Source organism: Podarcis liolepis, assembly GCF_965112155.1.
Source record: "Podarcis liolepis genome assembly, chromosome: 12".
Taxonomy (NCBI): domain Eukaryota; kingdom Metazoa; phylum Chordata; class Lepidosauria; order Squamata; family Lacertidae; genus Podarcis; species Podarcis liolepis.
This window is the reverse complement of record NC_139563.1, coordinates 29,687,037-29,703,353: the sequence shown is the minus strand read 5'-3', so window position 1 is coordinate 29,703,353 and position 16,317 is coordinate 29,687,037. Positions and strand designations below refer to the sequence as shown.

The following is a 16,317-nucleotide window of genomic DNA, read 5'->3' as shown; positions in this document are numbered from 1 at the left end:
GGGGAAAAAGGCACCTGAAACGTGGAAAGAGGCTTTTATTTCGCTTATACCAAAAACTGAGACTGAAAAGAACCAGGTTAAGAACTACCGCCCGATATCATTACTAAATGTGGATTACAAAATATTTGCAGATATTTTAGCAAAAAGATTGAAGAAAGTACTGATAGGTGAGATTCATAAGGACCAAGCTGGCTTTCTCCCGGGAAGACATATGTCTGACAACGTGAGAAACATAATAGACATTGTGGAATTGCTGGAAATAAACATCAACAGAAAGGCAGTTTTAATTTTTGTGGACGCGGAGAAAGCCTTTGACAATATTTGCTGGAGTTTTATGAAAAAGAATCTCCATGGGATGGGGGTAGGCCAAGGTTTTGAAAATGGTATAGGGGCAATATACTCTGAGCAGAAGGCAAAGCTAATTGTGAACAATGTGGTAACGGAAGAGATAGCTATAGAGAAAGGAACACGACAGGGATGCCCTATCTCCCCTCTACTTTTTATACTGGTCCTGGAGGTCTTGTTAAATATGATTAGAAAGGACCAGTTGGTTAAAGGAATCCAGCTCGGAGTGAAAGAGTATAAACTGAGGGCATTTGCAGATGACCTAGTTTTGACCTTACAGCAGCCAAGCACCAGTACAAAAAGAGTTTTAGAACTGATTGAGATATTTGGTCAAGTTGCAGGATTTAAATTGAATAAACAAAAAACTAAAGTGCTGGAGAAAAACTTAACAAATGAGGAAAAAGAGACATTTCAGAAGGAAACAGGTTTGGAGATAGTAAAAAAAGTGAAGTACTTGGGGGTGAACTTGACAGCTAAAAATATGAACTTATTTAAAGACAATTACGATAAATGTTGGACAGAAGTTAAGAAAGATCTAGACATATGGTCAAGGCTGAAACTTTCCTTGTTAGGCAGAATTGCTGTTATCAAAATGAATGTATTGCCTAGAATGTTATTCCTGTTTCAGACACTGCAAATAATAGACAAGATGGACTGTTTCAAGAGGTGGCAGAAAGATATATCGAAATTTGTTTGGCAGGGCAAAAAGCCAAGAATAAAATTTAAGACATTAACAGATGCAAAAGATAGAGGAGGGTTTGCCCTGCCGGACTTAAGACTTTACTATGAATCAGCAGCATTTTGCTGGCTGAAAGACTGGCTGCTCCTCGAGAATACAGACATTTTGGATCTTGAAGGGTTTGATAATAGACATGGTTGGCATGCATATATATGGTATGACAAGGTAAAAGCGCATAAAGGCTTTAAGAACCATATGGTAAGGAAAGCTTTGTATAATGTCTGGATAAGGTATAAAGACTTGCTTGAAAGTAGAACCCCCAGGTGGCTGTCACCAATGGAGGCAAAAGAGGTGAAAAAATTGAATATGGATTCTAATTGGCCTAAATATTTTGAAATGATAGAACAAGATGGCGAAAAAGTAAAATTGCAGAGTTTCGAGAAATTGAAGTTTAAGGTGAGAGATTGGTTACATTATCGTCAGATAAATGAGCTATTCAAACAGGACAGAAAGAAAGGCTTCCAATTGGAGAAGTCGAAACTAGAAACAGAACTGTTAGAACCCAATACTAAAAATTTGTCAAGAATGTACAATTTGCTGTTGAAATGGAATACCCAAGATGAAATGATGAAATCTAGTATGATTAAATGGGCACAGGATATAGGGCATGACATTGAGTTTGCTGACTGGGAGCAGTTATGGACCACTGGTGTTAAATTTACGGCATGTAATGCCTTAAGAGAAAACATTATGAAAATGATCTACAGGTGGTACATGACTCCGGCTAAGTTAGCAAAGATTTATCATTTGCCCAATAACAAATGTTGGAAGTGTAACGAAACGGAGGGAACCTTCTACCACCTTTGGTGGACCTGCCCGAGGATTAAGGCTTTCTGGGAAATGATCTATAATGAAATTAAAAAAGTTCTGAAGAGAACCTTTAATAAAAAGCCAGAAGCCTTTCTCCTGGGTATGGTGGGCCAAATGGTGCCAAAGAAGGATAGGACATTCTTTATGTATGCCACAACAGCAGCAAGAATTCTTCTAGCAAAGTATTGGAAGACACAAGATCTACCCACGTTGGAAGAATGGCAGACGAAGGTGATTGACTATATGGGACTGGCAGAGATGACTGGCAGAATACGAGACCGAGGGAAAGAGGCGGTGGATGAAGACTGGAACAAGTTTAAAGTTTACCTTAAAAATTGTTGTAATTTGGAAAATTAGAGGATCAGGGTTATAAGAGATAAAGAACTACAGTTGTTTTAAATATATTTTGGAAGTTAAATTCACGAAATAGAAATAAGTGTAATACAAAAGGGTTGCTGGAAAATCTTGAAACAAGAATGCAGAAAAGGGGTGGTATGGGGAAGTCATTTTTGTGTTTATTTATGTTTTTGTTTTGTTTTATTCTTTATTTATGGAAAATGAATAAAAATTTATTTAAAAAAAAAATTTTTACCTTGGATACCATGTTAATCCCCCCCCCCGGTATTTTTCTTACATGAATATTTTAAGCAGCTGTTTAAATTGGCAGGTAAATCCTGGTTTTTGTTTTTACAGGTCAAGAGTAGCATTTCTACTTGTTCTTTGTGTTTATTTTAAAAACTGGTTTGCTGTGCCTCCAGTCATTATATATTAGTTCCGTTGTTAAGGCAGGTGGCTAGTATTTTGCAATGGTATAACCTTGAAAGCACTTTTCTAGATTAAATCCTTCAGAGTATGGTTTAAAGCATCGCAAACAGCTAAGGTCCTTGAAATGTTGTACTTTCCATCTCTGATAATACTAATGTCAGCAATCACACACACACACACACACACACCCCTTGCCAACGTTCAGACCAAATTTATAAATAACTGCACACCTGGATTGCCTATGGCAGTCGAATTGTTACTGGGAATCTAGGCAGGAAAGCTTCTAGGCCACAAATGGTTGACATGGGAATGTGTGAACAAGCAAGCTACTGAGAGGTAATTTTGTTTAATTGAAATCTATTTTCACCCTCTTTTTTTACCATATATGCTTGCCAGTCAATTGACTGCCTATCCTTTTCTGCAGTCAAAACCTTTCATGAAGCCAATAATGCTTTATGAAATTCTTGGTAGCAGCTTAACTTTGCCTATTTATTGATAGCATTGTTTACTGTAAAGGGCAGGAGCAAGAGCTTAAGGCTGGTTAAACCTGCAGTAAATATGGGAAAATGTAGCAGCATAACAAACCTTCTCTTTGTGGTCACCCCTTGTAACCGCAGGTTTCTCCTGACTAGACCACCTCAGTAGCAAAGGTCACTGTTGGACCAAGCAGTCCAAAAGGGGTGGGTAGGAGTGGGAGAATCCAAGGCAGAGGAATCATGAAATCACAAGGCCTGCTGCACTCAATGCAAAAGGTGGGTGGGTATCTTTAGTTTTTCTTTCTGTCCACTGTGGTTTCCTTCATATTTTCCTTCCCATTGGTCCCAACAGTTGCTGGAATTGGGTTATTTGCAAAGCTGACCTATATTTGACAAGAAGCAGGATGAGGCTGCTGTGTGGAACAGCCAACAGTCCATGCTTGGAGATCTTTGGCTGTAACTCACCCCCTACCCCCCCCCCACTCTTCACCTTAGCCTGTCTGTATCTATTCCTTTGTTCCTCTTGCTTCTTGGCCTGCCCATTTGTTACCTTTCCTCAGCCTTCAGTTTTCTTTATTATCCATTCTGCTAAAAGCACCTGGTCCAGCAATGCTTCTTTTATCCCTGTAAGACCCCTGACATCTAATTTTACTTTAACCTTTGTGCAAAATCAGGGACAGCTAGAAACTCTCTGCATGTTTTCTGAAGTTAAGTGCTGAAGGAGAGGGTGCACTGGGAGCCTGAAAGCAGAAAGAATGGGGAAGGGAATATTTTGTGGGGTGGGTAGAGCTTACAAGAGTGGCTGATTATACAGGGGAAAGAACCACTTGGGTAGTGACCTGGGTAGAAATAAGTTTAAGGCACATCAGTTAAATAAAAGCCGAACCTTCTATCAGCCACACCCTGTGTTGGCTAAGGGTGTTGAACACAAGGTAGTGAAACAGAAACGCAAAATGGTACTGAGGGATCTAAAAGGTTGCATATACAGTGGTGCCCCGCAAGACGAATGCCTCGCAAGACGAAAAACCCGCTAGACGAAAGGGTTTTCCGTTTTTCAATGCGCTTCGCAAGACGAATTTCCCTATGGGCTTGCTTCGCAAGACGAAAACGTCTTGCGAGTCTTGCGGTTTTTTCCGCTCCCCCCCTTTTTTCTAAGCCACTAAGCCGCTAATAACCTTTTAGCCGCTAAGCCTTTAATAGCCGCTAAACCGCTAATAGCACTAATCTGCTAATAGGGTTGCTTCGCAAGACGAAAAAACCGCTAGACGAAGAGACTCGCGGAACGGATTATTTTCGTCTTGCGAGGCACCACTGTAGTTAATCAAGAGTATGTTGGCTGTACAGAAGAATGTATTCTCCCCCATGTGCTCCAGTGTAGAAGGATTGGATGACTTCTGCATTTAATCTTCCAGGAGCAAGGTAAACATATTTTTCACAAGTCTAGTTAAATGAGTTTAGAATTGGGCTATAAGTAGTTCAGGTATAGGATTAAAGAACAATTGAAGCTAGGTCTGTGCACCTCAAGGATTTTTGGACATCCTACAGCCTTTGTGCTGTGTGATAAACCACTTTTGCAACTGAAAGGATCTTCAAGGAATTTTGCATATGGTATATGGGGGTGATTCTGGTATTTCAGAGGAAAAAGAGGGGAAAATGTCTCTAGTGCGTAGGTCAGGGGTTGTCAACCTGGTCCCTACTGACCACTAGTGGGCGTTTCAGGATTCTAGGTGGGTGGTAGGGGGTTCTATGGCACAAGCTGAATTCTCCTTCCATCAAGCACTGGTGGGCAGTAAGGAAATTTTACCATCAAGAAAGATGGCATAGGTCTTCAGCTGTTGGGTTGTGGCCCAGTACTGGCGGGTTCAAGAAACTGCTGCAGCTGCAATGGACAGCATTGGAAGCATGGTCTGTTCTTCCTGAAATTTAAAAGCTGAGTAAGAGGAGCAAAAAGCATTTTGCATTTTATAACTGAGAATTTTGTATTGCAGAAAGAGGTTTCTAAATTCATTGAGGATTTTTTGCTAGATATTAGTTGCTAACTAGGTTTTTACTACAGCTGGAGGAATATTCATTATAAAAGCTACAGATTCCCAAACAACTCTTTTGATGCAAAATTGCAGCCATCAACTTGAATACTTTGCAAGAGGGTATTTGTTTTTGCTTTTTAGTTGGTGATAGATTTAGGAACTTAAAAACACAAAAAACAAAATAACTGCCACTGACAAGCTACAGCTTAGTCAGGTCACAATGAAAGGCTTTTTGTTTTCATATTTGTTACCTGTCTGGTTGCATAAACAAGTAATTGTGTCTGCAAAACCCAAATCCTGCCTCTTCCATTAGGAGTATTCCTTTTAGGCTATTGGAATCTAAGGGTTCTTCAAATGATACCTTAACAGCATAGTGGATTGTTATAAAAACAAACCTGCATCAAAAGCAGTTAGAAAATGAAGTTACCGTACTTTGTTTAGCAACAATTTTTTGCACTTATCCTCCACTAATTTTACTCAAGAGTTGAAGAGATGAAATAGCTCTAAGGCAGAAACAGTTTTTCCCCCCTTGGCCTTTATTCAAGATAGCAGCTGCCGTCTTGTTTTGTGAGAAGCTGAGGGATATCCATAAAGAAGTCACAGTCCAGAATATGTGATTAAGACATCCATCTACCCTTATGATTAAGAAATGAACAGAAGGTAGCCCAAGGATGAAGGAAATAAAGCATGTTATAGTTATTGCCAATCTTACATATATTCATTCCTTTTTAGAGTATTTCCATAACTGCAGTGGGAATACATGTAAATGTAAATATCATGATTGGTACGAAACTAATATCATTGGTAATTGGCTGCCATACAAAACATACCATCAGCATAGCTGGGCTTAAATTGATGTTTAGCCTATTACACAATCCTGTGAATCATTGCTATATAGTTGAAAAAGCCTATTTTCATGTAAAATGCTGTTTCCAAAGGTAAATGTTTTCTGACAGTTTGAAAGCCCCAAAGTATAAATGGAAAAGGTAATTTTCCTTGTCTCTTACTGACATTTAAATATATATTAAAAAATAATACTTGCTAGCTTTATTCGTGGATGGAGATGTAATGCTGGCTTCTACAAACCACAGTTTGCACATGGACATCCAGTTTCAGGAATGTGCTCTCACTTCTCTGTTCTCTGGAACAATTTCCCCTCACCCTTCATTTCCTTGTGTCAACCATGTTTAGCATGATATGGACGAACACTACCCCTAGTGCTTTACTAGCCCAAAATATAACCATGGTTTGAGGTGGCTTATGAGGGAACCTGGTTTATGTTGATGATAGTTTGTGTTGGTGTAATTGTTATGTAGCATCATGGTTAACTGGAAAGGAGGGAATAAAATTTCTCCATAGAAAGGTGGGTGTGGCATGTGTTCATAAGATAGGTTCCATATTTGCACCTAATGATTTGCAAGAATCTAGTGTTGTACCTGTACTGGGTTTATCTCTTCATTCTGAAAGTTTATGTGAGTTGTTAGATGTGTTCCAGCCGCCCTCTTTTTCAACATTAAATGAAGTATATATACAGCAGTACCAGGGGCAGTACAGGCAACTCCCCATTCACATGCATTCAAGGCATGTGTGATGGCGCACATGTGCATCACCATGAACCAGGAAGTGGCACAAAAGGGGGCAAAAATGGCCCTAAAAGAGCTTATTTTTCTTGTTTGTTTATTATAGTGAAACTGCTGAATATCTATACCTTATATATCCTGTGATATATATCTCTATATAGTGCATAATTGGTATCTGTCAGCTAAATGTTGTCTGTGCCATGGTTTAGGGCTACCATAACTGAAATGATCTCATCCACTGATGCAAAAGAAAATGTGATGATTCTGCAATAACATTTACTAAGGAGAACTTTGTTATCCATACGTGAACTTAGCTGAATCCTTGGGATTCACTGAGGATACAAGAATTTATCTTCTCTGAGAAATGGATAATATTGCAACACAGAGGGGTTTGGGAAATACCCTCTATAATTTCAAACTGCTTTATGCATTATATTTTTCAAAGTAAACAGTATAAACACGACAAAGGTTTGGGATGCATAATCACATCAATCATTTTGCTGTGCTTTTCTCCCCTTATTTCATAGTGTTTGAAGAAAATAACAAAAGATGGACGACCACAAATAGTAAGTAGATTTCTCTGTGTTTGTATCTGTATCTGTATCTGTAGCAGTAACGAAGTTAAGGCACGGCCTTAAAACTGACAAAAAAAAATTCAAGCTATAATGCATTAGCTGCAGAATAGTTCATCCATACCCCTAAGTATGAAGAAGCCAGGAAAACTGGGGTGGTTGTAGTAGGAGCTAAGGTTGGGAAAATGCAAGTCAGTGTAGAACTGTACAAGGAATGTAAATACAGACAGAGATATTGCATCAAATGCTGCTTATATGATATCTTACATGATTTCAAATTGTCTCTTAAATCTCTTGTAAATAAACTAGCATCTTGCTTCCTAGCAGTTATTCAAGGGAATTTTATGATCGGTATGCCCAAGGCCAAGAGAAGTCTGTGGTCAATAAAATGCAGCAGAAATACTGGAAGACAAAACAAACTCTTATCAAAGTCACAGGAAAGAAGGAGGATGAACATGTGGTGGCCTCAGATGCAGATCTGGATGCAAAACTGGAGGTAGGCATGGCAGCCCAGATATTTCCTCACAAAGGGAGAAAATCCTATGTTAGGAGGTCACAAAAATTGGGCCAGGTTCCAAAAAGCCATTCATGCCCTGCGGCTTTTCAACCCTACCTTCCCTGTTGCAGCTCCCCTTGCCACTCTACCCCTCAAATGCACCCTAAAGTTAGAGGGACCCTTGGATATGGCATTTCATGAGGCATGAAAACAGTGGTGGCAGCTGTTAACATTTATCTCCTCCCAGCACCATTCTGTACTTTCCAACTGCTTTTTCTTTCCTGATAAGTTAGAGCAGACCTCCCCGCACCAAAAAAGAAAGAAAGAAAAGAAACCCAACACATTTACCAACCTCGATAAATGAAAAAAATATACAGAGCACTTGCAATTTCTCATTTTAAGACTCGCTTAAAGCATAGCACCATCATGAATACAGGAATAAAATGGAGTATGCTTCTGCTTCCCAGATGATAAACAGATTTTGTTGTAGAAAAGGACAATATTCTTTTAATAGTAAAATGAGCATCTGTAATCCCTTATGTGTCTGGCTGGCCTCCCACTGGCATTTTTTTTTAAAAAAAAAAACAAGTAGAAAGAAAGGATACTGTGGCAACTAGTGTGAACTTCAGATTGCCCATGCCAGCCTAGATGCTGGTGCTGGGCCTGATGTTTGCCTCTGCCTCCACCATTTCCTTTTCTTTGGGTGGTAATTTGAGAGCCCCCTGAGCTGCAAGTCCCTGGACTTAGGCCTGGATATCTTAGCTGCACCACTGCAGGAGAAACTACATTGGGAGAAATCAAGAAACAGCTACATGCACCTAATTGAAATCACTGTCCTCTGGCTCATGTACCTGATTTAGTTGTAAAGATAAAAAAGTGTCCCCAACCTCTTGGAAGAATGGGATACAAATGTAGCAAATAAATCAATGTTATGCCATAGAAGTCTGTTTTCAGCCATTTCCTTTCCTTCTTTTGGTGTGCAATTGCTGATGTTTTTTCCATTTTATTAGCAAGGTTGAGGGAATTGGATATGTTTAGCCTGGTAAAGAAGAGACTGAGAAGAGATAGATAGCCATATTCCAATATCTAAAGCAGGCTTCCTCAACCTCGGTCCTCCAGATGTTTTGAGACTACAATTCCCATAATCCCTGACCACTGGTCCTGCTAGTTAGGGATCATGAGAGTTGTAGGCCAAAAACATCTTGGGGGCTGAGGTTGAGTGAGCCTGATCTAAAGGGCTGTAAGATGGAGCAAGCTGTTTTCTGCTGCTCCAGAGGCTAGGGCCCAAACCAATGGGCTCAAGTTACAAGAAACAACTAAACATCAGAAAGAACTTTCTGACAGTAAGAGCTGTTTGAAAGTGGAACAGACTCCCACGAGAGGTGGTGGACTCTCCTTCCATGCAGGTTTTTAAGCAGAGGTTGGATAGCCATATGTCATGTATGATTGAGTCAATATTCATGTATTACAGGGGGTTGGACTAGATGACCCTTGGAGTCCCTTTCAACTCCACAGTTCTATGAGTCTGATTTTAAAGGATATTCGTTACCTAATTGTAGAATTAAAACAAGCATAGCAGTGTTATAGAATTAGCACAGATAACAGAGAACCTGTTAATCCCTCTCTGGTCTCTCTTTAAATAAGCAAATGTTGATGTCTGATTTGGACTCTCTCTTTTTTTTTTTGGTAACTATTTATTTCCTGAGAAATTATAAAACTAAAATAATATAAACCTCATTTCTGGAAATATTGGATAGTTTGAGTGTTTACTTATTGAAGTGGTTCCAGCTTGCAAATTACATTTTACATATTTACTTTCTGCCTGTGACCTTAATTATACCTCTTAAAATCTGTGCCGTCACATTCCTTGCACAGAATGGCCTTCCTGCTATACTGTAAACATGGTTGCATTTCATTGGCAGAGAATATATCACAGAGCATAAATGCCCGTGAGACAAACTGATTTGCTCAGACCATCTTACATGCTTTGTATTTATATAGGAATTGTATTAGAAAATTGCTGCACATGTGATGTTGTACATTGGAGGAAAACACTATGAATTCATAGGCAAGGAAAGCTGATAAGGTTTCAGAAGCAGCATACTGTTTTGAAGGGAAATATAGTTTTAAGGAAAGTGTTTTTTCTGTGTCTCCTGTCTCAACAATAGTTTGTATTTTATGTTTCATTTCAGCTCTTCCATTCAATTCAGAGGACGTGTATGGATTTACTTAAAGCAATTGAACTATATCAAAAAAGGATTTGTTGTAAGTATTTTAGCTGTAGTTAGCCTTGCCTTTTCAGCCTAACTTAATCAGTGGTAAAATGAAGATAATTGTGAGGTATTCTGCAGCATTAATCAGAGTTCAAGTTGATACCAAAATTATTTATCAGTCTAGGCTTTAAAGATAGCTTTGTACATTTGGCGGAAACAAATACTATGACATAGAAAAATATGATATTACATCGAACTTGATCAGATCCAGTCCAAGCAATTTTGCTGTCTGAGGCCAAAGATAAGATTCCTCTCCCCATTCCATATGCAAATCATGCTTGCAATTAAATCTTACTTCAACGTTGATGACAAGACAGCATCCTTCACCACACCTAAGGGGTGTGGGCTAGCTTATTAGGTGCAGAGCAGACCACATCACACACACAGCTCTGTCTGCTGACAAAGGGAAATGACCAGCAATGGTGTGTGCCTTAGGACAGATGACAAGGGTCCAGCACTGCTGCTCCTCACCCCAACTGCTGCCTAAGGCAGCTACCCCACTCTTTCTGATAGTAGGGACAGCCCCAAGATTGATAAACCGGTCCAATCTTTGTGTTACACAGAAAACATGAGAAATGTCTCCCTAGCATGTTCTTATATATATAAAAAAGGAAATGCAATATCAGAGGCTGTGGTAGAGAGTGTAAGGGAGCTGCTTAACTTTTTCTCCTCCTGTTGTTTGTCCTGTCAAAGCGTGCGCCCCCTCCAAGCTGCTTTTTATGGCAGAAAGGGGGGGCTGTATATTTTGTCCTGCAGAGAACAAAAGCAACTTGAATATAGCAATTTGGGGTATCCTCTGTCCCTCTGCTTGAAGCAGCACCCTCCTGTACCTGTTTTTCAATGTTAGCTGTTCAAGCAAAACAATGGTTCCAGAGTATGGTCTGAAGGCATAGGAGGCCACTCACCTGCTGAAAATAAGCCAGCCTGGTGGTGTTGGTGGTGGTGTTATCATCATCATCATCATCATCATCATCAACAGTGAGTGGATAAGTGACTACCTGGGAACCACTTAAACTTCTTGAGTAACTTCTTGAGTTACATGATGGAAGAAAGGTAGGATATAAATGTAAGGAAATAGAAAAAAGTAAAAATCATCCATTGAGAGATTGCATAACTTGATACCTTTTAATTTGGTCCTCACATTTGCTATTGTGTACGGACCTGTAGGACATGCTTTGCCCTGCCTTAGTTTGCTTCTTTAAAAAAAGATCAATATTTTAGAACATTTTCTTAATTTAAATGCAAACTCTGTGAAATCAAATCTTCTAAATGAAAAAATGCAAATATACAGAGGGAATAGAACTGAAGGGTGTATGATGCCCAAGTTGTTTCAATCAGCATCCATTTGACGAGCCCCTGTGAACTTCTGTCACTTGAGCATCAGGCTCAAGGAGTTGAAAGAGAGTGTAAAACAATCAAGGGAAATTCTAGGTATTGTAGTCAGGTCACAGCAGTCTACTTCATCTGATCCCACCAAGCTTATAGCTCTATTCAAGCAAAAAATAGCACGTTCTCCTGTTGCCTTTTCAGCGTAGAGGTCATTTTGCAGTTCTTGTTACATTACACTGAGCCCATGAAGGGATGTGCTGAAGTGAACCCGGTCGTCTGTTTCGTAAGTGCGTGGGATTCATGAAGGTTAATTAGAAATTGCAGGGTTATGTTGGAGGGTTATTCTGTGACCTGAATAATGGGGGCAATGCAACATTTCCCTTCTTTAAACTTAGTGGTGCATCACCACTTTCTCTCTCTCTCTTTTTTAATCTCAGTTCTGTCTCAAGAAGAAAATGAATTGGGGAAATTTCTCCGATCCCAAGGCTCTCAGGATAAAACCAGAGCGGGCAAGATGATGCAAGCTACAGGAAAGGCCCTCTGCTTTTCCTCTCAACAAAGGTATGTTTGACTGGAGAGACTTCATGTATGAAATAGCTTACCATCGTTACCCTGCCTTCTGAAGCAGGCCTGCACAAGAAGCCCACGTGAGGTTTCAAGCTTTTTCTATCTCCAGCCTCCCAGCAGCCCAAATAAAAAGCAGGAAAGGACTGCTGGTAGCTTGAAGTCAAGAAAGCTCTCTGGCTATATTTTTTGTCTGTGTTTTTTGGGGGGAGGGAGGGGTGTCTTTCTTCCTCAATGTCACTTATATATTACATTTCTATCCGGTCCTTGTTCCAGTGAGTTCAAGGCAGCATCTACAATAGGCAGGAAATTAAAAGATTAATTCCTTCTCTGATTTGAAGAGCTAATGAAACGTGCATCCCCTTCTGCAGAGAGGATCCCTCTCAGTTTCCAGCTCAGCCTTCTGACACATCTTTACCTCTGGTTTGTTAAAGCCAGGAGTCTTTGCCAAATGTGTTGTCTCTAAGAGGGCTCCCTTTCTCAGAAAAAAGACTCCAGGCACTTCAGATAAACTCAAACACCGACAGCTATATTTAAGTACAGCAGGCAGGGACCCATACTCACTTCTTTCCCCCACTCGCCTCTACAGGACAGTCCCTCTTCAAGTATTTCCTCTTGACCCAGGAGCTAACCACATACACACTTTCCGCTTTTCATTTTAGTTCCAGTATGATCATATACCTACACTCCTTGGCATCAATTTCAAATGTGTATGTCCATCCTCTGGTTTAGTATGATGCAACACTAACTAGAAAATGGTGTTTTCTTTTCATCAAAGAGTTCATCTGTATCCTTGTGATCAGGTTGGTATCTAGAGACAGGGTACACCAGGACATTATTGCACCTTCCAGTGCCAAAAGTATCACAGCTTCATTGTCAGGAGGATGGAACAGCTATCGTTCCTTGGTTTGTGGTATTCAGCCTTGCTGGACACAAGCCAGGGGGAAGCCATCCTTGTCCAAGAAACCTATCAGCTGGAAACAACTTAAGAGTTTGTCATATCTTCCTGATAGCATGCTTTGACAAGGCTTTGTTCTATACAATCTCACTAGCTACTGTTGTCCCCCCAGCTCCAGATTGCACACAAGATCATTGGCCAGGTAAGGATACCTTCAGAGGCAAGGAAATCCTGGACTGGTGTGGACCCACCAGAGCAATCTTGTGAGGCATGTGTTTCACAAGAGATGCAAGCCTGTTTGGATGGTGGATGGTGTCGCATTGCCAGAAGTTGATAGCCTAGGACAGAGTACAAAAAGTTCGCTCCAATACCAGTGCTATCTTGTATAATTTAGTATAAATGATATGTGAACCAGGAACATCAGAATGGAAGAGTCCTTTGTGTCTCCTAATGCTTAGAGATACTGTATACCATTATGAGTAGTTTGAGATATTCAGGAGTTTGATGGCCAGGTCACCCATGCATGCACCAAACTGGAATTCTTTGTTGATTAAACTAGCTTTGCTCCAGTTTAAATGGAGAGTGTGAGTAGGCTGTTGTATCTCCAGATAAGTAATAGCAGAATAAGGTAGTGTGTGCTGTATTCTGAGAATTGTCAAGGTGTGTGATTTGGAGGGAAGGCTTCTCTTGATCTCAGGATGGAATAGGAACCATATTCTAGAAACTGCAAGAGGGAACTTTCATCTTTCACCCAGACTGGCTCCATACTTTGAATGCTTAGCCTGTTATCCACATGGCCAATAACTTTTACCTTGCGTCTGCATATTAAATATTAGCTGTTTCACCACAGCACCAGCATACTGTGCAAATTAACTAGGGCTGCTCACTGATATAATAAATATTCTGTTTAGGCTGCAATACGACAATCACTTTCCTGGAAGTAAGGCCCATTGTACCCAGTGGGACTTACTTCTGAGTAGATGGGCATAGGATTGTCTTGTTAATTAATTGGTTACATTTCAACAGGTTATAAAGCTTCTCTGCCATTTTAAGGATTCTGAAGGAAAGCTTCAGTCTTTGAGATGTGGAAATTAATGAACTGTTAGTGAGAACAGGCTTTCTTAATTTTTTTTTAATACACCAGAAGCAATCAGGAAAAAATGGATTTGCTAAATCAGTTCTTGCATCGAGAAATTGTGTGCTGTGTACTTGTGAAAAAATTGTCCTAAATGTTACCATCCAAACTGAACCTTGCGGGGGAGGGGGTCCATTCTAATTTGCCTGTTGGCATTCCTTCCGTTGGCATTTCCTTTCTAGCAACCCTTTGTCTCTCTGGTTTGCTAATCAAAACAAAGCCTAAAAAGTCTCTTTTGGTTTGGTTTCAGGAGTCCCTACACTTTCCATTTTTGTTTTTGCTTTTTTGGTCACAGGTTGGCATTGCGCACTCCTTTGTGCAGGCTATACCAAGAAGTGGAGACATTTAGGTACAGAGCTATTTCCGATACGTGGTTGACGGTCAATCGAATGGAGCAGTGCCGAACTGAATACCGAGGAGCTTTATTGTGGATGAAAGATGTGTCTCAAGAGCTGGATCCTGATCTTTACAAACAGATGGAGAAGTTTAGGAAGGTATGAAAATTCCCACCATTTGCTAGAGAGCAATGCTTGAGAAATGGTAATGGAGCATGGGTTTTATCCCAGTAAGAGAAATATAGTTCAACATCTAGCACTGAGGGTGAAATTAATCATAAATTGATCTTTCCCATGTGGCAGGATACAGTTCATCTGATAGTGAATATATTTTCCATCTTTGAAAGATGCAACTAGAATCATAGAATCATAGAATCATAGAATCATAGAGTTGGAAGAGACCACAAGGGCCATCGAGTCCAACCCCCTGCTAAGCAGGAAACACCATCAGAGCACTCCTGACATATGGTTGTCAAGCCTCTGCTTAAAGACCTCCAAAGAAGGAGACTCCACCACACTCCTGGGCAGCAAATTCCACTGTCGAACAGCTCTTACTGTCAGGAAGTTCTTCCTAATGTTTAGGTGGAATCTTCTTTCTTGTAGTTTGGATCCATTGCTCCGTGTCCGCTTCTCTGGAGCAGCAGAAAACAACCTTTCTCCCTCCTCTATGTGACATCCTTTTATATATTTGAACATGGCTATCATATCACCCCTTAACCTTCTCTTCTCCAGGCTAAACATGCCCAGCTCCCTTAGCCGTTCCTCATAAGGCATAGTTTCCAGGCCTTTGACCATTTTGGTTGCCCTCCTCTGGACACGTTCCAGTTTGTCAGTGTCCTTCTTGAATTGTGGTGCCCAGAACTGGACACAGTACTCCAGGTGAGGTCTGACCAGAGCAGAATACAGTGGCACTATTACTTCCCTTGATCTAGATGCTATGCTCCTATTGATGCAGCCCAGAATTGCATTGGCTTTTTTAGCTACCGCGTCACACTGTTGGCTCATGTCAAGTTTGTGGTCAACCAAGACTCCTAGATCCTTTTCACATGTACTGCTCTCAAGCCAGGTGTCACCCATCTTGTATTTGTGCCTCTCATTTTTTTTGCCCAAGTGCAATACTTTACATTTCTCCCTGTTAAAATTCATCTTGTTTGCTTTTGCCCAGTTCTCTAATCTGTCAAGGTCATTTTGAAGTGTGATCCTGTCCTCTGGGGTGTTAGCCACCCCTCCCAGTTTGGTGTCATCTGCAAATTTGATCAGGATGCCCTTGAGCCCATCATCCAAGTCATTGATAAAGATGTTGAATAAGACCGGGCCCAAGACAGAACCCTGTGGCACCCCACTAGTCACTCTTCTCCAGGATGAAGAGGAACCATTGATGAGCACCCTTTGGGTTCGGTCAGTCAGCCAGTTACAAATCCACTGAGTGGTAGCATAGTCAAGACCGCAGTTTACCAGCTTCTTTACAAGAATATCATGGGGCACCTTGTCAAATGCCTTGCTGAAATCAAGGTAGGCTACATCCACTGCGTTCCCTTCATCTACCAGGCTTGTAATTCTGTCAAAAAACGAGATCAGGTTAGTCTGACATGACTTATTTTTCAGAAATCCATGCTGACTGTTGGTGATCACAGCATTCCTTTCTAGGTGCTCACAGACTGTTTTCTTAATGATCTGCTCCAGAATCTTCCCTGGTATTGATGTCAGACTGACTGGGCGATAATTATTTGGGTCCTCTCTTTTCCCCTTTTTGAAAATAGGGACAACATTTGCCCTCCTCCAGTCTGCCGGGACTTCGCCTGTTCTCCAGGAATTCTCAAAGATGACTGCCAGTGGTTCTGAGATCACATCTGCCAGTTCTTTTAATACTCTTGGATGCAGTTCATCTGGCCCTGGAGACTTGAATACATCTAAACTAGCCAAGTATTCTTGTACTATCTCCTTAGTTATTCTGGGCTGTGTTTCCTCTGCTG

The 16,317-nt window shown here is 40.6% G+C and overlaps 1 protein-coding gene across 12 annotated transcripts in view; it reads left to right on the top strand.

The window, feature by feature from the left end:
- ICA1 (islet cell autoantigen 1) overlaps positions 1 to 16,317 on the top strand; it is a 74,308-nt gene that overhangs the window by 12,875 nt on the left and 45,116 nt on the right. For 6 of the 12 annotated variants that reach the window (XM_083468320.1, XM_083468315.1, XM_083468319.1 and 3 more), the window contains exons 2-6: positions 7,270 to 7,308; positions 7,642 to 7,810; positions 10,003 to 10,075; positions 11,850 to 11,973; positions 14,305 to 14,503. In XM_083468320.1, coding sequence (XP_083324446.1) covers positions 7,292 to 7,308; positions 7,642 to 7,810; positions 10,003 to 10,075; positions 11,850 to 11,973; positions 14,305 to 14,503 — 582 coding nt within the window. In that variant the 5' untranslated portion in view covers positions 7,270 to 7,291. Of the gene's footprint in view, positions 1 to 7,269; positions 7,309 to 7,638; positions 7,811 to 10,002; positions 10,076 to 11,849; positions 11,974 to 14,304; positions 14,504 to 16,317 lie in introns of all 12 variants that reach the window. The other 6 variants (XM_083468317.1, XM_083468323.1, XM_083468313.1 and 3 more) reach the window with 1 other exon arrangement.